Genomic DNA, 22,756 nt, shown 5'->3' on the forward strand with positions numbered 1-22,756 from the left:
CAAAATTTTTCATTTAATTAACTGCCAATCGTCTTATATGTAGGTAATGCCAAATATTAGTTCAGTGTATAGTGAAATCCATACCAAAGAGTATAATTAAAAAAATATAGTACTAGTTCGTCTTAATTTATGGTGATCTTGATCTTATTATCAAAATTTAAATTTTAAAGAAATTTACACAGTAAGCATTGTATGATACCCGTCCATATGGATTATATGGACGGGTGTAGAACTTACCTTATTTCATATTATTAATTAATCACTTCCATATTTTTATCTCTATATATAAAAGTCACTCTTTTTGAGTGTGTGTTTGTGTTTATTATATTTTTTCATGCTTTATCCCGCACAATGTAGGTAGGCCAAAGGAACCTAGTGTAAAGACACACCGTTTCCACTAAGACACTTCTTTTCTCTACTTTCCGCAGAATTCTCGAGGCATTGCGAGTTGAGTGGCATTTTATTTTACTTGAAATGAAAATATTACTTATCTCATTTCTTAAAGTGGAAATCAAACCCATAACCTATAGCGTTTACAGCCGCACCCTTGTGTTACAAGCAAATTAAAATAAATCAAAATTCCTGCAATTAAGTACGAATACATACGTATTCTTAAAAAAATCTGCTCTACATTGCTTGTATATGTTACATTCTTGATAATTTAAAATTATAAAAATAACTATAAATAAAAAATTAAATTAAATGTCAATGGCTATTAATTAAAAAATAATTTTCTATGAAACTGAAAAACACAATTAAATTAAAATACCAAAAATCATTATGTTTATTTCAATTCATTATAATAAATTATCAATAAGAATAAACCCTAAGAGCATACTTTTCATACCTATGGTCTGTTATGTTTTTAATAAATTTAAACTTGATTAATTTCATTAACATAATTAAATTAGGCTGTAGATATATTTTTTTAATTTCTTAGAAGAATATGTAATATTTATGGAACTCTCTAACAGTACAAAAAGGTTTCCAGTATAATATAACAAATTAGAAATTAGAAAAATAAAAAACAAAATGAGGACGCACTGCCATCTATTGTCCCATAATATATATTATATTAATAGAATGGACCAAGCACCGTTGTGTTACGTCACTCCACAGTTCCAGTTCCATGCCCTAAATTAGCGGCGCGCTTAATCAATACTAGCTTCATAAAAAAGACAAGTTAGAGGGCGTCACTAGCAGTCAACTTAAATACTACAATCACTTTAATTAAATAAAATATTATTATTAATTAAACAAAACAATTAATTTCCTATAAATATTAAATTTATAATAGATTCTTAAAATTTTGTGAGATATTCAATTAAATAATGTTAATACGTCAGTCTATTGACTTGTTGGGTTAGCGTCGGTCTATACACCGCCATCTTACGTTTGTGTTGACAACTCCAAGTGAATTTGTGCAGTAATTTTGTGATGTAGGCAAGATATTGAAATCATAGTACTTGAAGTCTAATTGGTAAGTTGTTCATGAAATAAACACTGTATTTGTGTAGCGCAAAATTCGAATGAAATCAAGATCGTGAATCAAACGTATTTTTAAAAGTTTTCACTATGTCGTGTCAAAATGCAAAGTAACAAACAAATCGCATCCACGATCGATTCTGACAATTTTGACAGTAAATGTTTATATAAATAAAATGCTCTGTTTTCATAATACAACTTATCTTTATTTCAGCAGTTCGTGAATTCAAGAGATGAGCTAATATATTACTAAAATGTCTGAGGTAATAAAGCAAGTGAAAGTGGACAACTGGGGAATTTACTTCCTCCAGAGATTAAAACATTTTTTCAACCGTACAGATTATTGTGATTTGACTCTTCAATTTCAAGACAATGCCCAATTAAAAGTTCATAGACTTGTTCTTAGTGCCTGCACAGAATACTTTGAATTACTAGAAAGAACATGCGAAATGTACGAAGATTGCTTGGTTATGCCGGACGACCTACAAGCCGACGTAGTAGTTCCAATCATAAACTTTATGTACACAGGACAGCTTGAATTTAAAATAGATCTCTTAGAAAAATTATATCAAACTTGTTTAATAATGAATATGCCAGTGCTAACCAAGTTACTCTCTTCTCATCGCAACCAACCGATAGTTGCAAGAAGTCCGGCACCAGCATATTATGGAAAAAGATATGTGAAACAACCAAAATCAACTCCTCCTACCAACACTTCAAACAAGCGGGTATTCTCAAGTGCATTTGGTAATCCAGAAACACCAAAAGCTAAAAAAGTAATATCACTCAATAAAAGTGATATAAGTTTTAAAAATGGCTCCCAAGACACAAGCTCATCATATTTACAATTTTCTGGGTTTTCTGAGAAAAAAAATCAGCCATCAAAAGGGGCTCGCCCTACCAGATATGAATTACCTGAAGAGTTAGAAGATGAAAATGTTTTTGATAATTCATTCATAAACATCTCTTACACTTCAAAACCTTTAATGGTTCATCCAGAATCAACAAAGCAATATGGCTCAAAAAGAATAAGCTTATTTGAGGAGGGTACAAGTTCGAGCAGATTTATACATACTTCTTCTAACAATGATATTGTTGAATGCAAGAAGATTTCGGTCAATGAAAGTATGTTTTTAGATGAGTCATCTGATATGATAGTAGAAGAGAATGACATTTTCCAACAGTCGTCACAAGTTAAGGAGGAACAGAAAGATGCCAATCAACTATTTGATCAAATAATTGAAAATGATGTCTCTAACATAACTATAGAAACTAAAAACAAGCAAAGTGGTAACTTGGATCATGCAAAAATAATTAGTGAGGTACTCAAAAAATATCCTCATTTAGTAAAAAGTAATAAACAAATAAAATTAAAAATTTTAAATACTACTGCTGCAAAAGAGACCAAAGGTAAAAAACTTAATCGAGTAAATACTTTAAATAATGAAGAAGATAGGTCAAAAAACAAAGCTGACCCTAGAGACTTCACATATGAAACAGATGTAATTGATTCTAAAGAAGCTGCTCGTCTTATAGCATTGGGGGCAGAAAATGTTAAAGGCCCTTGGATTTGTTTAATCTGTGGAACTCCCGGTAAAGCTTTGCACTTTACATCATACTACAATTTCCGTAAGCATCTAGTAGAAGTCCACCATGAGAAGCCAGTGCCTAATATATGTGAATACTGTGGCCTAAAATCACTTAAGAGAAATTATTTAGTGCACCATCAATTGACAAAGCATGGAGTTGAACCGCCTTCACACTATAATTTCCCAAAGTGCAATTATTGTGACTATGTGGCACTTAATGAAGCACTGTTTGTGAAACACAAAATGACTCATACAGAGTTGACTAATTTTAAACGAAATATATGTAATGTAGAATATGCTGTATCTGTGATAAATTCACAGAAAACAAACAACAAAGTGTCTAATATTGATAAAAAAAAGAATTTAATGTGCATGTATTGCCTTAGAGTCTTTCTACGTCAAAAGAATTTATATGCTCATTTAAAAACAAATCACAAAGAAGCTGCCAAAGCTGATGGTCTCATATATGACTCTGATGATGAACCCCTAGAAGAAGAAGAAAAGGTAACATATAAACAGAACGCTGAAATAAAAGTAGAAGTTCCAATTACCTATGAGTGTGATGATGTACAATATCAACTTGAAAGAAGACCCGATGGCAACATTCATGTGGTTCCAAAGAAATCTTGTGTAGTAATGCCTAAACATAAAATTTTAAATTCTAGTTTTATCTCTCAGCAACAGGTATTACCTTCCATAAATAAAACACCACAAAAAGCAAAAAATCTAAATAATCCTATTAAAAGAAATGAATATTTACAAGAAATATGCTTATCACCAAGTACTAATATTAAGCAAGAGGAAATTATTGTTATTGACAACAATGAATACATTGTCAAAGATTTTCAGTTGTATCCAAAGAATCCTACTGGAGACAAAGAAGAAACGATAGGAACAATCATACCAACAACATCAATGGAATTTCATAACATACAAACTCAAACACCTGAAACAAAAATGTTTATCAAAAAATCTACTAATCTCAATCAACCATTACAAATTGTTGTATCTAATGAAGAAGAGTATAAAACTTTAATTGGTTCCAATCAATCTGTAATATTTAATGAGACAGAAACAGGGAAAACATTGGCAGTATTAGCAGCTTCAGATACTAATACTATAGAAACTAGTGCTATTGACTTAAACAACACACAAACAAATGACATGATGATAATTCCAGACGACTTTCCTATTAATGTCTCTGAAGCTGTTACAGCAGATAATCCAAACATAGTTGTAGTGTACAGTCACCCAGTTGAAGATCCAAACAAACAATACCAACTTATAGCAACTCAAGAAGTGGGAGTGGAGTTTGTTCAGTCATCAGAAATACTGACACAATCGTTTGAAACGGTAACAACTTGTACTTCAGTTGCGTCCACACATAGCAGTGGTGAACCTTGGCCAGTTAATGTACAGGCAACTATCAACAAGTTACCTATAACATCGGTTGCAGACTTGCAAGCCATGACTGTTGCCCAGTCGGTGACAGTGCCCTGTGAGAATAATGTAAATGAATATCCTGAAGTCACTTTAGCATCAACAATGCAAAATCCATTGGAGAATAAAACTATTGAGACACAAGATATTCAAAATCAATACCAAGAGTCTAATAATATAAGTAGTATGGACCAGGTTAATACTGAAATTGTAAGTGATCAAAATTCTATACTAGCAGTAGAACAAACGGCTACTCCTAATATTATACAACAAGAAACAATTGTTGAGCCTCAAATTCATTCTTTACCAATTGACAATATTACTCCAAATACTGTCATGAATGATTTAATTCAACAACTGACAGCAGAACAGCAGTCATCCATTTCTAATCCCAGTCCTGTGGTTGAGATAGCTCAAGATGTTCCCAGTTCTGTTTCCACAATGTCTGAAGCTAATTCAGTACCAAACATGCATCAAAGTGTTATTGTGAATAATGATATTCAATCTATTGAAAATATAGGAAATGTAGATGTTGACATGGTACCTTCAAACTCTGATACATGCTCAATGCATCAAATGGTGGCTTCAAGTTCTAATGAACAAATTGAACCTGAAGTAAATACCAGTTCAGAGATTCCAGAGGTTATACATAAAGTAGACAACATTGAAAGTATACAAAATTCAGAAATACCACTGAATGATGAAAATGAAGTAGCTGAAACTATTGAAAATATAGCAAAAGTTATTGGTATTGATCCTAATACACTTGACAAGGAAGTCTCACTGGAAGTACCCCAAACTTCTGTCAATAATACACAAAATATTATAGATAATGATGATGTAACATTAAAGAAGGTAGCAACTGTGCAGATACAATCTCTCACATCTGAATGGTCGGAAGATGAGAGTGACGTAACTGAAAGTGTTCCATGTAATTCTGAAAATGTAAATGCGGAACTCACTGGCAATTGTATTGAAAAGGCAGTGGAACTTGAAGAATCCATCGAAAATATTCAACAAGAAGTAGAAAGTCACATGCCGGCAGACATTGTGATGAAATCAGAAAGTGTAAATGTTTTGCCACATGTCAGTGCAAATGACATGTCGGACCAGTCAAGCGGTGTGAAAACAACTGGAACTGTTATTATTCCCAATGAGAAAATTTCGTCTCTCCTCAATGATTGGGATGATAATGACTCACAAGAAGAGGATGTGACAGTTCATCCGATTAAAAATGAGGAATCAACACCAACTGTCCACACCCTAGAGGTTGAAGTAGTGAAAACTGAAGTAAATGAGGATTCAAATAAAAATGATAAAATAAAGAGCTTAGTTAGTGACTGGGATGAAGAGGATGATGAAAATAAGGACTGAGTTATTAAATAAGATATTTTAGTATTTGCAACATAATGGAAATTAATATTGGTATAGTTATATGGTCTCAATAAGTTGAATTAGATTGTTATAATTTTTTTGTCTATACAGGTGGAAGTGTCAGTGCTCCTTTTACGGGAACTAAAATTGGTTTCATTTAAAGTGGTGCTGACAAAAACACTGTATATAAATAGGTGAAAAAATATCTTTTTCTTATTTTTATTATACTATATGTATATCTAAACATTTATTACTGAATTTACTGTAATAGTAGTTTTTTGCTTTCTAACTAGCATAAAATTTATAGCTAAGTACATCACATTACTTAAGTTTTTTTTTTACTGTAGTATATCAATTGAATGCAGCAATTAAATTGTAAGTACGGTAAAATAATATACAAATGTATAATATATATTATTGTAGAGTTTACTTAATTAAGATTATTTTAGTAAATCTGAATGTTAGGCACTAAGGAGAGGAATATCATATAGAATGTTAGTCCTTAGCCAGATATAAGTAATAGATAAATATTATCTTTTGTTCCATTTTACTTAAATCACTGCTATTGTTGTAAATAAATAAAATTGAAACAAAGCAATCAAATGACAAAATGTTTATTTTTAATTGGACCATGTGATTTTTTCCTTTAAAACATTGAGCTACTATGTAATCTATAGGAAATAAAGTAATATAATTAAATAAGACTTTTATTCTTATTTAAAAAAAATTCATGATTACCTTTTTTAAAAAATAACAATATCCCAACATGGCCTTTTTTATTGTTTTTAGTTGCAATGATTAATTTTATTTGCATTAACATTGACAAGAAGCTGTTGTAGTGCAGTAGATCAGTATCTGACTGTAAATGCTGTGATTGTGGGTTCAATGCCGATCAAAAGAAATTATCATATATTTCCATATTATTATTTTAAAAGACTTGTATATTAAAAAAATATTTAAACACACATTTGTTTCAAAAATATATTCCTATCTTTTAGCTTAAACCAATTTGCATGTTCATTCCTGTCTTGTTCAACTCAAATAAAATATAATAGAAAATATAAAGGCATTACACCAAATCCAGTGCATGAAAACAACATTATAAGTATAAAAATACCATTTATTATTGTATTTTTATGAACTACTAGTCAATTAATAATTTTTTTTAGATGCACATACCATTTTCTAAGAACATTTATTGTTAAAGAATCACAAATACTTAAAGTATTTACAATTTAAATGCTATATTATTATTTAATTTCATATGAGAACTCACAGACAAATTTATGATATAAGGATTATAATTCAATATAAATAAAATCTATTAGTATAGACACTGTTATAGTGAAATTCAGCTTGTTTAGTGAATAATGGAATTATCCAATGCTTATTATCACAGTTTCTTACAAAAAACATAAAATACTTATTAACAAAGAAATACATATACAAAAGATTTGTTACAAATAAATATATTAATATTGAATACTCTAAGAAGGTAGAGGCTGTTTTGATGAAGAAAAAAAAGCCTGGAGATTTTAGAAAGAAATATGTATTGGGCATCAATCTATATACTCAAATAATGACATATATGCGCCATATTTTATTAATAAGGTGTAACTTTATAATTTTTGTATAGTAAGGTAGTGGTTTTAAAGCCATATTCAATTTAATGTGAACTATAAATTTAGGCATTCTACATCATATCAATATCTGATCTAAGTATAAGCTTTTATAATGTAAGGTTTAGAAGAGAATTTTATTTAAACAATGTTATATGTACATAATAAATTACAATATTTACATTCTAAATTAAGCAATCATCAATATTTTTAATCGTTAGATATAGAAACTAAGACATATTTGACCATATAGGCAAGAAACACAAAACCAATCAACACAAAAAGGTTTGTCAGTATATAGTACATGTTGGACTGCTGTTCAGTTGTCACTTCACTTTCACTATTTACATTTGTGTTTTCAGTTTGAAGGATCGCCTCCTGTCTTTCTTTTAGCAATTTCTCAATTTCTTCCACATATTCCGGAAATAATTCACAAAACATTTTGTTTTTAAGATTTATTTCAAGGGATTCTGCTGCCAAGCATCGTTTCTGATAGTCAGATGTGACAATAGAACCCAATGTTGGAGTCTTCTCTAGCATAAAGCTTAGCAGGCCCGTCAATATAGTGGAAATAGACCACGCTGGATTCCATGTATCTGGATGAAAATCGGTAATGCTAAGGCACAACTTAGTATTTGTCTTGAAACGACCATTAGGCGTAATCATATAGATCGATGGTGGTTTGAACGGAAACTCTCTGGGAAATATAATTTTACCGTGATAATATCCACCTTCATATGGACTCTTCTCAGGGCCTTTGACAACGTAATGCCATTCTAGAATATTGGATGGCACTGGTTCTGCAGTAACATAAGGCACAGGATCATTTTTCAATCGAAGATAGTCCTGTTTTAGTCTGCTGGTAGCGCCTGTTACCTTAGTTTTTGCCATTGTTTGCAAAACAGAAAAACATGAAAGTGTAAAAATTCCAAACACTATACTTTTCTAAAACTATTTACACAAATTTATTCAAGTTGCTGTAACGACGTGAATACATAAATATTTATTTCCATGGAAGTGTGTATAATTTCCGCGACGAATCGAAGTAATCCAAATGAAAATAGGATACGTCACTGCACAAAGTTACTTAAATGTCAATTCCTAATAATTGTGAATTGTCAAAAATCAAATTAATTTCAATACTTTACTCTTACTGGTGTTGCCACATTATTTATTGGATTCGTATCGTTATAGTTTTCTGGCTAATTATAGTATAATATTTTCTGATCTAATAAACAAAACTTAATTTATTTCTCCATTAATTTTAACTTGGAACGACAATTCAGTATCGTTTGCAACGCTCACTTTTTCCAGAGAGTTTCTTCAACTTGGACCATTACGTTTTCACGTCTTAGCTTAATCTTCAGCTTTATGATGATGATGAAAACAAAAAATAGATAATTATAAATCATTTCTATATCGCATTTATGTCTCTGTATTAAGACATAATAAAGATGAAATTATAATATATAGGTACTTTATAAATTCTACTTTCACAGACTACACGGGACCACAAGAGGAAAGGACCACAAAGGGAATCTAGTGTTAAAATATTCAATATGTTAGAGTTTTATTTATTTTAAAGGCATGTTCGAAAACATTAACTACAAAAAAATAATTTATAGTAAATTGATATCAGTAAATCAAAAACTAGCTACGTCTGTACAATTTATTTAATAAATAAAATATACAATCAATATATGTAATATAATAATTTAATCAATTTCCACAATTAATTAACATATTCCTTATTTCTTGATTCAGTTGTTTTATGGCGTCCTCGTCGGGACTGTCTTGTTGGATGAGTGTGTCTCTCTGAGATATTAACTCTGCCAGCTTGTCGTTTGAAGAATTCTTTGCAAGTCTGAAAACATTAAACGAATCATTTTGAATAAATAAATAAGTCAGCTTCACGCTGCATCCCGCACACAGCAGGGTAACAGTGGGAACCTAGTGTTAAGACACTTCGTTCCCCACTTCCCGATGTGTTCTGGAGACATTGCATATTAAGTGACGGAAGTAAACGCCGCCCTTTGCTTCAACACCAGAGCAAAGAAATGGAAATATAAATTTAAGTAAATATTTCATTAACTCAAATGGAGACCGAACCCACAAAGACAATTTTCAGTCACAAGATTGACAGGCAAGTAGACCGATAGAAGCGGAAAAAACATGTTAAAAATTAAGAAAACTATATCAGTTGATGTATGTATACTTTTATATGGAATTTAAGCATTTTATTAAACTACAATTATTTAAATTAAATAGAGAGAAAAATAAGATTAAAAACATATTTACTTTAGATCGTCGTATAAATCTATTTGTTCGGGACCTGAAAAAAAAAATTGATATAGTGAAATATGACATAGTTAACCATATACGATTACTATTGAATAAATACTTGTATACTATTGTCATAACTTACATCTCTTTCTCGTTTATAAAGAGAAAAGTAAAAAATATAAAAGCTTTTTTAATAAAGACCCATTTATATCAAGTCAAACCAAAAAAACCTTTATCAAGTGAACCTTAAAAGCGTGGTATTTATAAATTTGAATAAGAAAACAGTAAAAAAAAACAATTTTATTAATTATTAATGTGTAAGGGGGCAGTCGTGGCGCAGGGGCACAAAGTGTGCCTCTAAACACTGGTTGTGATGATTCTGATTGATATGACTGATTTTTTTTTATGTTTAAGTATTTACCTATAATGATTGACTCTGTATCTAGCGGTGGCGTCTTATTTAGTATGTCCACGTAAAAATCATCTTTTAGCTTATTTAAGTCCACACAACTCTCCTTATTGTTATCTTCGTCGTCTTCTATTGGGTCTAGACTAAAAGAGATAGAATAGTAAAAAATAACAAATCTGAAGTATAAATTGAAGTACTGTAAAGTCATCCCTGTAATGCAGAGTGGTTTTGTTTCTACCCATCTAAATGGGGCATCTTCTATCAAGGTGCAGCAAATCAGAAATCGGAGATTATTTAACTTCGCTATGATCGCAACTAATATAGTTTTCTAAGTGGTCTCTTTTTTTTGTTCGTTAAAATAAAGGTTTAATATAAAAATCAGTAAATTTTTACTATTTTTTGAGACTGAGGTTTTATAGGAGAGCAACAGCACACAATATATTATTTATAAAGTGTAAACTACGTACCCATCGAGCAGGCCGCGCGCATGTCGTATGTCGGCGAGCGAGCGAGCACGCGCGTGCAGCCGCGCGGCGTGCAGCTCGCGCACGGCGCGCGCCCACTGCGCCTTGAAGAACGCACGCGACGACGTCGACGCGGACAGCTTCTCCTCCAGAGACCGCTGTGGTACAAAGCCAAAGTCAAATAACTTTATTCATAATTACCGGACCCGGGCCACTTCACCCGCTTGAACTTTACGAATACTTACTAAATAAATCTATTTAGTTTAGGGAGTAAATTCTCATAAAACATAAAACATGTGTTCGATGAATGAATATATTTAAGTGTCTAAATTTCAAATTTCATTAAAATCGATACCGATTTAAAGATATATTTTTTTCACCGTTTTACCGTTAACATTTTTCAAAATCCCATCTTAGTGGATCACATTATAAAAATAAACATCTGTTCAAATTTTACGTCTCTACACATAGGGGTTACGGTTGTGCGTACCTACGTATATACGTCAGTGGGAACATTTCCTTTTATAAATATAGATTAATATTTGTATAGCTTAAGCGGGCGAATCCGCGGTGGTCCACTTGTTAATTATATAAATAAATTTAAGCATTTACACTCCTTACCAATTCTTGTATGAGGCTAGCGGTCTGGTCTTTAGTTAATCCTGAGTATTTATTTTCTGCATCTTTCTCAATATTTTTCATATTTTTCTGAATAAATAAAAAATATTTTGTATTTAGCATAATAGTGTTATGAAGAATTAGGATTTTATTAATGTTTATTTAGTCTAGTAAGATTATTATTAAGCCAGCCGCGTTTTTCAATCAACCACACAAAAATCATTTAATTTCTTTAAAAAAAATCTAAGATGCCAAAATGTATGAAATAATGAATACCTTCAGCGTTTCATTTTGTTTTTCCAATAAATTTATTTTATGTTTTAACTCTTCAATGGACATATCCTTCATTCTTAAGCAGTGGTTCATATCATCTTCCATTTTTTGAGAAGCTTCTCGTAATTCTTGATATTTTGCTGTGTAATGGCTTTCTAGACCTTTCTTTGCTTCCAATAACTGTGTAGAAGAAATTGATTTTTAGGTTCACGCTGTGCCCTGCATATAGCAAGGTAAGCAGAGGAAACCTAGTGTTAAGACAGGGTGTATTTCCAAGATTCCACTAAATTTTCGCGCTTTGCTTGTTGCTAGATCAAGAAAATGAAAAGTGGAAATCGAACCCACAACCGTCATCGTCGTCGAATGGTCAGAGGCCGCGTGTGCCTGCACGCCACGGTTTTGTTTTTTTATATATCTATATAAGAAATTTAAATATTTAAGTAATAAAATATTTTTTAAAATTCATATTTTCATTTCTTCGCTTTGATGTCGAGGCATTAGCGCGGCGTTGAGTTCCACACAATATGCAACCCTAGAATTCGGCAGAAAATGTGGAACGGAGTATCTTAACACTAGGTTCCCCCTGCCTACACTGCTGTGTGCGGGATACAGTTGTATTATATAAAAAAATTCTCATTTTGACATAATATATGTAATGAAAATAAATGTATGGTAGGTTTATTTCATATAAACATTCGCCAACGTCCATACCACGTTGAACACACCGGTTCTCGTCCGATCACCGAAGTTAAGCAACGTCGGGCGCGGTCAGTACTTGGATGGGTGACCGCCTGGGAACACCGCGTGCCGTTGGCTTTTTTGCTATAATATATTTTTTATTTTCCATTTTAATATTTTTGCATGTAATTTAAAACTTTAAATTAAAAACCCCATACAAGAAAATCGTTAAAAACTGCTCTTCACAAGCTTCTAATCTAAATTACGTTTTATTGAAAACGAACATTGAACCTTATAATCCGCTAGGCCGCCCTGAATTTAGCGTTAGATAGTTGCACACATTTGATTTCCATTATTATTTTAATATGTATTATTTTGATAACGCAACATTCCAGAAGGGCTAAATTCATAGCGGCCACGACTTGTTTAGCGTCAAGTCATACCTTTCTCTCTCTCTCCGTATTTCTATACCCTCTCAGCCTGAAATCATCAGTCGCTTTGCTCAGGTCGGCGGCGAGAGATCGACACTGCTCTATGCCCCTACTAAGTTTAGTTTCTAACTCATTCCTACGCTTGAACCATTCATTTGCTAAGAGATCTAAATGATATTCTTCTTTACGTTTTAGCTGAAATTTGTATTTACTGATTAGATTATTTATTTTTATTTTATTTAGATTTTTTTTCCTTTTTCAGCTTCACGCTGTATCCCGCACACAGCAGGGCGGAACTCAATGCCGCGCTTTGCCTCGACACCAGAGCGATGAAATGGAAATATAAATTTAAATAAATATTTAATTTCTCCTCAACTGGGGATCGAACCCACAACCAGTCCCGTTGTCAGTCACACTTTGTGCCCCTGCGCCACAACTGGCCTCAAATTGATTTTAATAATATCATGTACTTAAGGAAGCTCTTTCATTTCCCTTTTACATACAACATAATACAAGTTGTGAATTATTTATTTTTTTATTAATTATATATTTCAAACATTTCTTTAATCAATTTATGTAATTTAAAAAATATATATAAAAGTTATTTACGCAGTGGCAGTCCCACTATTTAACTTTTGTCTATATATATAATGTATGAATTCAGAAGTATGTGCAATGAGGAATGGTAATAGGTTTGAAATAATGCTTCAAAGTTCGTTACAGTAATGTTTTTACGTATACAAATACACTAGTTTTTGTTTCATTAAAAAAAACCAAGTAGTTATGATTTTACAGGCATTTGAAGTTTGCAAAAATTTTAAATGCCGCTAACAGTCCCGCGGTCGGCGGTGACGTCACAGGTCTTGCAACTCGCTAGTCGCCGGTGATAGTTAGGAGATCTCGCGCAGTACTTTGTTTGTTTGATACTTACCTGTGCTAAAGTGTTAATCCAATCAATTAAAATGGATGAGGGATTCGAAAAAGGGCAATCGGATAACCTACCCGTAATAGATGGATTTATGGTTGCCGATTATTTATCGAATAATAGTGATTTCATCGCCGCAGAAATGCAAGGAGTAAAAATGCGAAGATAAGTTTTGTTGTCTAACTAGTAATATTATGTCGATTTGGGGTAGGGATAGATAATAATATCTTATGTTATTTTATTTGAAATTATTTATTTAAAACTGTAATGTAACCTAACCTAACTAGTTTCATATTGTAGGTAACGCTATTTGCGTTAAAAGTACCAAACCTTTTATTCCAGTTCAAAGTAGTAAGATTGTTTTATAAGTGAAAATAATATAATAATAATATAACTAAATACATGCAGTAAGTTGAGCAGATGTACATTTTCATTTATGTAGATTTTTAATATTTTTATATATGTATATCTGAATAATATTTTTATTGTGATTATTGTAGATCGGCAAGAGAGAGTTATGGTCATGATGCTATTGTGTACGTATAAGTTAAAAGAGTAGGTAATGTATGTATTGCCAAATGTAGATTACAGCAGAACACCGCGCACTTATTAAACCATATTATTGCAGTTTAGAATGCAATGAAAAGAACCAATACGTTTATACGTAATCTGCGAAGATTGTGCCGTCAGCAGAGGTGATTGTAAACATACCATGACATTTATAATGGGCTACATCGTCGAAGCGACGAGTTTTCAACAACTGCAACCAAGTCTTCTTTCTCTTGGCATTAACCCCGGCGTGTGTTGCCAGGGTCTGCCTTCCTGCTTAACCTACTCTACTTTACACGATCTGTAACATCCTGATTGGTTCGACCACTGAGTGGTACTCATGTCCTGCATCACGACATCCAAACACCGCATCCTTGGGCGTTCGGAGGTCTAGCTCCAGGGACAGGATAGACATAGCAGGGCACCAGCATCCGACACAGTTCCTAACTGGCGCGCAACGTGGCCATACCATCTTAGGCCACACTCTTGGAGCTTATCCGCTACGTCATGGACCCCAAGACTACCTCGAATGAATGTGTAACGTATGCGTCAGACCGCGTTACGCCGCCCATTCACCTCAGCATCTTCATTTCCGTGACGTGAAGATCCTCAGCATGCCGAGATAGTGCTGGCCAACATTCGCTGCCGTATAGAAGGACCAGTCAGATGATGCTTTTATATATCAGCCCCTTGAGCTTGGGTGGTATTCTGCGGTCGCAGACCACACCAGTAATCTCCCACCATTTGGCCCAGGCAGCGCATAACGGATCCAAGGTACTTGAAACTTTTCCAACTTAACGCCTGGCGCAAGACCTATAAGGACAGTGCTCGAGTCCGGGCTCCCTCAGGCTATGTATTCGGACTTCGACACATTTTGTTTAAGACTGCCGTTCTCAAGCGCACCGTTCCAGAGGTTCACTTTACGCTCCAACATCAGTTGGTTCTCTTCAATGAGTGGAATGTCATCGGCATACATCATCAGCCATGGAGGCTGGTCCTGGATGTGAGCCGTGACAGTATCCAGCACTACAATAAATACGAACAAACTAAGAGCCGAGCATTGGTGAAGTACTGTGATCTAAAGGGTTTGGTGCCGCCAACAGCAGTCCTAACCATCGCGAATCGCAAAGCGGGATCGTGGTACATATACCTAATAATCTCAATGTAGGCCTCAGGGATCCCTTTGGATCGCAATACCCTCCAAATACATTGACGAGGCAGTTAATGGCCTTCTCCAAATCTAAAAAGGCCGCAAATCTAATATAGAGCTCTTCTTTTTTTCCTGTATGCCTCCATCAAAGTTCTGAGTAGTCTCTCCATTAAAGTACTGATTAAGTTTGCGGTAACGCTCAAGCCAAGCCAAGTGTTGTTGGAAAAAATTCAAGCTTTCTAGTATCGATACTATAATAAAAATAATCAAAGCTAACGACTTTGGTACAACACGCCATGAAACCGAACAAGATAGAACTGTTTTTTTGACAAAGTACTATTAAAACTTCAATATCTTAAAATACAATGCTCGCTATTACATTATGTTTGTGAAAAAAAAAGATTTTAAAAATATATTTATATATTATTTATTAAACGAAACTAAATTTGTGGTGGAACGCCAGCTAAAGAAGAGCGCGAACTGCGAGTGAACGAAGACGAACTGAGCGAACGAGTTTTGCAAGACCTGTGACGTCACGCGAGTCGGTTACGGCCCGACGGAATCTCGCGTCGCGCGCTTACTTTAAGGGACAATATCTCAAAAACGAATAGACGTATCAAAATAATTCTTTCACACGTATTTTTTGTTTTTAAAAGACAATACGATGAGCTAGAATTTAAATTTTGTGATTATTCTCCATTGTTAATACCTGTAATTTAAATAACTCTTGTTGTCTCTCTTTCCAGTCTTCCAACTCTTCTACATACTTTTGCATTATTACTTCACGCTCTGCTGGTGATAACAGTTTTTGTACATTTTCATCTGAAAAATGATTACATATTATATTACATTATATGAAAAAAAAAATGTTTTAGTAATTTATATTAATATTAACAAATAAAAAACATAAAATACTTTTTCACTACCTTTCGTATTTTGATAGATTTTTGGTTCATTCATGGTCAATATTACCTCAGGTTCATTTTTGCTACTTTCCTCCGTTGGTTCTCTGAAAAATTACAAACTTTATAATAATAAAATTTACATATTTATAAACAACTTCCAAATTATAAATTTCTACAAAAAAATGAGCAAATAGAGATATAAAAAAGCCAACGGCACGCGGTGTTCCCAGGCGGTCACCCATCCAAGTACTGACCGCGCCCGACGTTGCTTAACTTCGGTGATCGGACGAGAACCGGTGTGTTCAACGTGGTATGGACGTTGGCGATTAAAAATCCTAAATTAACAGTCTAATATTATCTTAAATATTACTTGAATATAACCAAACAAAACACTTTATAAACAAAATATTTGTAACAAGCGTCAATAAATTGATAAATAGACCTAGCGACATATTCAAATAGACTATATATAATTTTAAAATTTCCTCTAGGAGGAATGAAATATTTAATGTTTTCATTTCGTAGTTCTGGTAACAAGGCAGAGCGCGGCGTTAACTTCCGCCACTCAAAACGCATTGCCTCAGAATTAGGTGAAAAATGGAGCCAATTGGAGATCTCTGAAATATCGATAGAACAAAGCATGTGGAGCATTAAGTGAATGGAAAAAAAAGAATTGACCACATACAAGATCACACTAACTTGTAGAATATCCCAAATAAAATAAAAACTTAAAGGAAAACCTGTCATAAGCTTAGAGAAAAAGAAAAGTGGAGTAAACTTCTACAAGAAAAGTGGACTAAACACTGGGAGGATGACATTGCCAAAGTAGCTGGAAAGCTATGGAGGAGAATGACATCCAATAGATTGAAATGAAAATATAGAAAAAACCTTTGTCAAGGAACAAGCAGACAATGAAATCTAATTAGCATTTAGTAACTAATAGTGTAAAATTGTACCTGTCTAAATAAAGAGGCTTTACTATTATTATTACTATAATTGGTATCATGGATATAAAATACATACTTTACTACTTCTAAATTGCAAGCTTTCTTTATATTTTCTTTATCCAAATTTATATCTTCACATTGTATTTGAGCATCGGTTGTATGTTTTGTTAGTAATTTCTCCTGACTATGTGTAAATGATTGATACATATTTTTTATGAGTTCAGCTAATTCATTAGTCTGCAGTACAGCATCGCCAGATGCATTTTTGTATCTAGAATAATAATCTATATTAGCATTTTTTAAAATTGTGGCATGGGTCAACAATCCTTAGAGACCAGTCGTGCGTAAGGGCTTAAACTGTGACTGTAAACACGACTGGTTGTAGGTTCGATCCCCACTCGAGAATTTCTTCTTATTAATATTTCCATTTCTTCGCTCTGGTGTCGAGGCAAAGCGCGGCGTTGAGCTCCGCCAGTCAACACGCAATGCCTCCACAATTCGGCGGTGAATGAAGTGTCTTAACACTGGGTTCCCTCTACCTAGACTGCTGTGAGCGGGACCAATCCTTTATATAAGCCGAAAAAGCAAGGCCGCTTTCCGCCTGATTGAGTGATGGAATTATATGCTACTGTGTGTAAAATATGCCGCATTTCGCCTTAACAGAGCAGGCGATCTCTACAATAACAATATATATAATTTCATATTCACCTGTTGGTATTTTCAGCGGAGATACCCGTATAAGCTGTACCACAAATATCTTTATCTAAATTAGTACAACTACCACCTTTAAATTCTAGTATTTCACTTTGTATTGTTTCCTCTTTTCTGTCACTTTCTAATTGAGTGGCACTTCTGGACGTTAAAGGTATAGATTTCTGTAATAATAATTTATGAAATCATATTATTATTAACTAGCATTATTATCCCCAAAAGTCTTGTAAGCCCTTGCTTTGCTTCATTACCAGAGCTAAGAAATGAAATGCAATAATATTTTTGCAGAAAGATTATAATATCTCAATTTGTTTAGAAGAATAAAATTCTTACATATATTTATGCTAGGGGAACCTATTATAGTGTTAAGACACTCAGTTTCCCATAATATGCTGGAATTTAATATTAATGTTAGTAGATTTTTTTATGGACTGTGATATTAAATTAAAAGGATAAGTGTTTGTTTTTATACTAGGTTGGCTCTGCCCACCCATAAAATAAGCGGGATACACCGTGATACTAAGATAAAAACTTAATTTCTATTCAGATACCTGTAAATTCATTTTAACACCAAGATATTTCAAACTTAATTCAACATCCATATAAGACCTTCTGTTATCAACCGGCCTTTTATTATTATAGGGAAGCATATAACATCGTTCTTGTATTGTGAGTGCGTTATCATTATTGCAGAATGTTTTCAAAAAGTTATCAATGTCATCTGTAGGGATAAGTTTGCGGAGATCAACACTGCATATACCTAAAATTTAAATTAGAAAAAATATATATTATTGACTTTATTTTTTTATCTTCACGCTGTATTACGCACATAGCAGGGTAAGCAGAGGGAACCTAGCGTTAAGACACTCCATTCCCGTTAAAACCCGAACTCCACCAAAGCGGAGACGAGATGAGCAGAGAGGAACTCAACATATCATATACAGGAAACATATCTCATGACCAATGAAGGCGAGATGTATAAATAACGACATTTTATCTTCGCTATAGTGGAGTCTGGGTTTAAGATTTCCGGTCCTCGTTTTCCGCCGAATTCTATGGGCCTCGTTACCAAAGCGAGGAAATGAAAATATGAAATAATTAATTTCCTCGACACAAACTCACAATCTGTCGCGTCTCTAAACGTGATCGCACGCTTGTGCCTCGACAGGCCTCATTGAATTTATTAAAATTATAATAACAAAATATACACATTATTATGTATCTAATGAAATTAGATTTATGGAAACAATATTGTAATTGTAAGCGCAATGGTTGTGGGTTTGATCCCTACTTTCCCTACCTTCGCCACTCTTACAAAAAAAATCGATTGTCGCCAATAAAACGACATTACATTATTGTTTGCCTAACATTTCAACATCCCCTACACCAAAACAAAATATAAAATTTGCCCCAAAAATGCGAACATATAATAACTAACTATAATAACTAACTAACTAACTAACAACAAGTACTAACCCACTTGACAATCACACACATACAACTGGGCGACGAGACGCGGGCACTCGGTAAAGTATCGCGCCAAGGCGCACAGGCTACTCCGGAGACGGAGTGACGTGCGCTGGTCTAGATGCGTACTGGACCCTGAATTACCTAGAGATACCCTGGAAAATGGGGAAGGTATTGAGTTATTTTAACATTTTCTGGTCCCACATTTCAAAATATAATACACAAACAGTTTTATTATGATTTAAAAAGAAATAGCTATTTTAATGTAATAATGTCAAAGAAAATTGTAAAATACTTTTGAACTGATACAATCGTCGTTAATTTTACGAAGCCAATTTTGTTGTAAGTAAAATTTCTTGGGTGGGCACCAGACTATTCTGAGGTGAGCTCATCCAGCTCCTCATATTCTTAGATTCCATTACATAATTTCTTACGTACAGCTAATAAAAGTGTGTTAAAAATTACCTGTCAGTCATTACAGTGTGTGTGAACACTGAATATGTCACATAACAATTTGAATCCTTATTAATATCTCTTGGCAGCAACTAAAATCATATATATTCATTCATATTTTCATCTCGTCAATTTCTCAGTTTAGTCAAATGAGGCCATTGCAGCGCAGTATTTGGCTGCAACCACGACGGTTGTGGGCTCTATTCCCACTTGGGGAAATAAATTATTTTCTTTGTTATTTGCTTGCTCTTGTTACCAGACAAATCGCAGCAATGAGTTCTGCCACTCAAAGCGACAATATTTCAAACATATAGTCTTAACATTAGATTCCCTCCTTCTACCCACCCTGCTATATGCTTGACAAAGAATTTTACTAAGAAATAAACTATAGAAATATTTAAAAAATATATATATTTAAGATTATCTCACCAAATCTAAATTTTCCACAACTCCAATTACTAATGCTAGCACAAATAAATGATTGCCATTTCCAATCTGTATGAGACCTTCATCACAAATGAGCTTAGGCTGTAAATCCGGTGACAAAACTGTTTTCCTACTTTCCAATATATAGTCATCTGAAATATATATATATATATATATATATATATATATATATATATATATATATATATATATTTATTTAGTTTAATATTTATTCAATATATAGCAATAGATAAAAGAAACCGTGTTAAGACACTCCATTCCTCATGGACAGCAGCGTTTAAGACTTAATCTTACATTTTGTCTTGTTAGAGTGAGTAAATGAAAATAATTCATTTCCTTCAATTGAGCTCACAAATGTTGAGTACATATAGTCATATATAGTGAGGCACAATATGCTCAAAAATATAATTAAGTGTTATAAACGATTAGAGATAGCAGCTTCTTCTGTTAGAACAATGCAATTCTTTATCTACTAATCTGAATTATTTCTGTGTTCTTAAGACATTTTCTCTCCACACATAAAAAAATCAGCCAATTGAATAAAAATTTTGTACAGTACACCAAATACTTTAGATTGACATAACTTTTTTATTTATGAACCAATTTAAATAAAACAAATACTAAATGTCAAGCGATGTTTGCTAAAACAAGTCAGTTAAGCCGATTCTGAGATTAGCATGAAACTTTTATTATGAGTATATATATATATATTGCTGTAATCTAAGTACTTACTTAATGATAATAGCATTGACTGGTTTGTGGGTGCACTTCTATTTGATCGAGCAGAAGGCAGCACCACCTCATTACTATGAAACATTCTCAACTCATTCCTCTGTAAGAAATATATTATTTTAAAAGTTATAGAGAATAAATTATACAATATTTTAGAAAAATTATAAAGTAACTAAATATGACTTTTAATTTTGTTTTTAAAGCTAAATGCTGTACACTTTATCCCTATAGCAGGGTGGATTTTGTGAACTCAACACAATCATTTTTGCAACCGGTACTATGTTACTATGTAACAATTTTTAATATTTTACACAAATATGATTTTTACATACTGGTGTTAATGTGCTCACTCTATCTTCTATTGAAAGGCTTAGGAGAATTTGTGGGTGACAACATTTGCCTTCCGACTTCACTCCTAGTAACTTATGCCATGATTGTTTTATCTGAAATTAGATATATTCTACAGAAATTATTAAATATTTTTTACTTATTAATTTTAATCTTCATAATATACAATTGTTACTCACATCTACTACCTTGTTAGATGGACATGGCTGTGCTCCAAGCAAACTCAATAATAAATATCCAACTTTATCCTTTCTTCCTTGTGTTGCAGTTGTAAAAACTTCAATTTTTACTGGGACATTCTGAACTCTTAAGCTACAATAATTACACAAAAAATTTATATTATATCAATCATCAAAAGATTAAAATATTTTAATTGGAATCAAACCATGTAAATATAAGCAAACCTTCTAAATCGTCTTTTATCTGCTTCCCAAACAAGTTCAGCATCAAATGCAGGAGCATGGGTAGGTATCACAGGATCCGTCTCGAGCATATAACCATTTAAGGAACCGCTAACTATGAATGGATTCTTGAGAAAACCAAAACCAAGACCTAAAATATTAAATATTGTTCATATCAAAGTAAAATTTGCGTTTTATCATAAAACAAAAATGCTACGTAGACGAGCTTACCTTCTTTAATATTTAAAACTATTTGAATTGTAGGTCCACGCAATTCATCCATAATGTAACAATTTAATAAATCTTCGTAAATATTTTAAAAGCAACGTAAACAAACTTTCCAAATTCAAAACATTATTTGACATTTACTGTCTATGGTTAATCGTAGCTGTAAAAATTAAAGATCGAAATTGCCTTAACAATTATCATGAAATGTTTATTAAGTTATTTTTTAACTGAAAATAGTATAAACCTAATATTTATATCATATATCTAATATATAAGTAACAATACTATATTTACCTTACTATTAATTTTTCGTAAAAGTTTAAATTGTAATTAGAGCTTGTTATGTGTATATTTTATAAAGTTTAATTACTAAATTAAACATTAGATATATTAGACTGTAAATGTGTAGTCTATTATGTTATACTTAATAATATTTATCACAGTAAAATAATTATAAATGACCATAAGCAATAGGTAACCATAAATAATAGACAATTTATTTCAAAATACCAAGGACCAAAACTGCTTAAAATTTTAAGCAGGAAATCATTTTTTTAGTATGTTTGAATAGATGCATTTAAGTATGTATAATTATTAAAATAGGTTGATAAATTAAAACTATATTTATAGGTCGTTAAATAAACATTTACAAACAGTAAATTTTTTTCTTTTATTTTAATGGATTGTAAACTACTTCAAATATTCATACAAATTGCGATTAGTAAATAAACATTTTATGCAAGTGTCAATTTTTTATTATTATTCTACAATAACTATACTGATATAATATTACAGAATTAGTATATAATATTAAACTGTGATCGAGTTCA

At 32.5% G+C, this 22,756-nt stretch overlaps 3 protein-coding genes and 2 non-coding genes across 7 annotated transcripts; 2 read left to right on the top strand and 3 right to left on the bottom strand.

The window, feature by feature from the left end:
• The first annotated feature begins 1,348 nt into the window (after positions 1-1,348).
• On the top strand, positions 1,349-6,587 carry Cp190 (centrosome-associated zinc finger protein CP190). 2 transcript variants are annotated; one of them, XM_085208059.1, is made up of 2 exons: positions 1,349-1,480; positions 1,700-6,587. In XM_085208059.1, the coding sequence occupies exon 2, from the start codon at positions 1,740-1,742 to the stop codon at positions 5,886-5,888; it is 4,149 nt and encodes a 1,382-aa protein (XP_085064185.1). In that variant the 5' UTR covers positions 1,349-1,480; positions 1,700-1,739; the 3' UTR covers positions 5,889-6,587. The 2 variants fall into 2 exon arrangements, with proteins under 2 accessions (XP_085064185.1, XP_085064187.1); XM_085208061.1 differs by having other exon boundaries at positions 1,372-1,480; positions 1,703-6,587.
• A 403-nt stretch (positions 6,588-6,990) lies between these two features.
• Positions 6,991-8,564, bottom strand: LOC146539605 (ubiquitin-conjugating enzyme E2 J2-like). The gene has a single exon (XM_085208064.1). The coding sequence runs from the start codon at positions 8,396-8,398 to the stop codon at positions 7,718-7,720; it is 681 nt and encodes a 226-aa protein (XP_085064190.1). The 5' UTR covers positions 8,399-8,564; the 3' UTR covers positions 6,991-7,717.
• Positions 8,565-9,162: 598 nt separating this feature from the next.
• On the bottom strand, positions 9,163-22,080 carry LOC146539606 (centrosomal protein of 120 kDa-like). Of its 2 annotated transcripts, XM_085208062.1 has the most exons (20): positions 21,930-22,080; positions 21,702-21,849; positions 21,477-21,609; positions 21,282-21,392; positions 20,950-21,049; positions 20,200-20,348; positions 19,783-19,862; positions 19,327-19,472; positions 18,402-18,610; positions 17,848-18,014; positions 17,216-17,410; positions 16,214-16,296; positions 15,997-16,109; positions 12,676-12,858; positions 11,558-11,734; positions 11,285-11,371; positions 10,667-10,821; positions 10,212-10,342; positions 9,806-9,839; positions 9,163-9,371 (listed from the first exon to the last, which is right to left on the bottom strand). In XM_085208062.1, exons 1-20 carry the CDS (start codon positions 21,979-21,981, stop codon positions 9,227-9,229), a joined length of 2,598 nt encoding a protein of 865 aa, XP_085064188.1. In that variant the 5' UTR covers positions 21,982-22,080; the 3' UTR covers positions 9,163-9,226. The 2 variants fall into 2 exon arrangements, with proteins under 2 accessions (XP_085064188.1, XP_085064189.1); XM_085208063.1 differs by lacking the exon at positions 12,676-12,858.
• On the top strand, positions 12,252-12,370 carry LOC146539607 (5S ribosomal RNA). The gene has a single exon (XR_014877984.1). It is a non-coding gene; the product is annotated as a 5S ribosomal RNA (ribosomal RNA).
• On the bottom strand, positions 16,398-16,516 carry LOC146539608 (5S ribosomal RNA). The gene has a single exon (XR_014877985.1). It is a non-coding gene; the product is annotated as a 5S ribosomal RNA (ribosomal RNA).
• Positions 22,081-22,756: the final 676 nt, after the last annotated feature.

Source organism: Heliconius melpomene, chromosome 4 (genome assembly GCF_056956725.1).
Source record: "Heliconius melpomene rosina isolate 202511_hmr_F chromosome 4, ASM5695672v1, whole genome shotgun sequence".
In the NCBI taxonomy this organism is placed as follows: Eukaryota; Metazoa; Arthropoda; class Insecta; order Lepidoptera; family Nymphalidae; genus Heliconius; species Heliconius melpomene.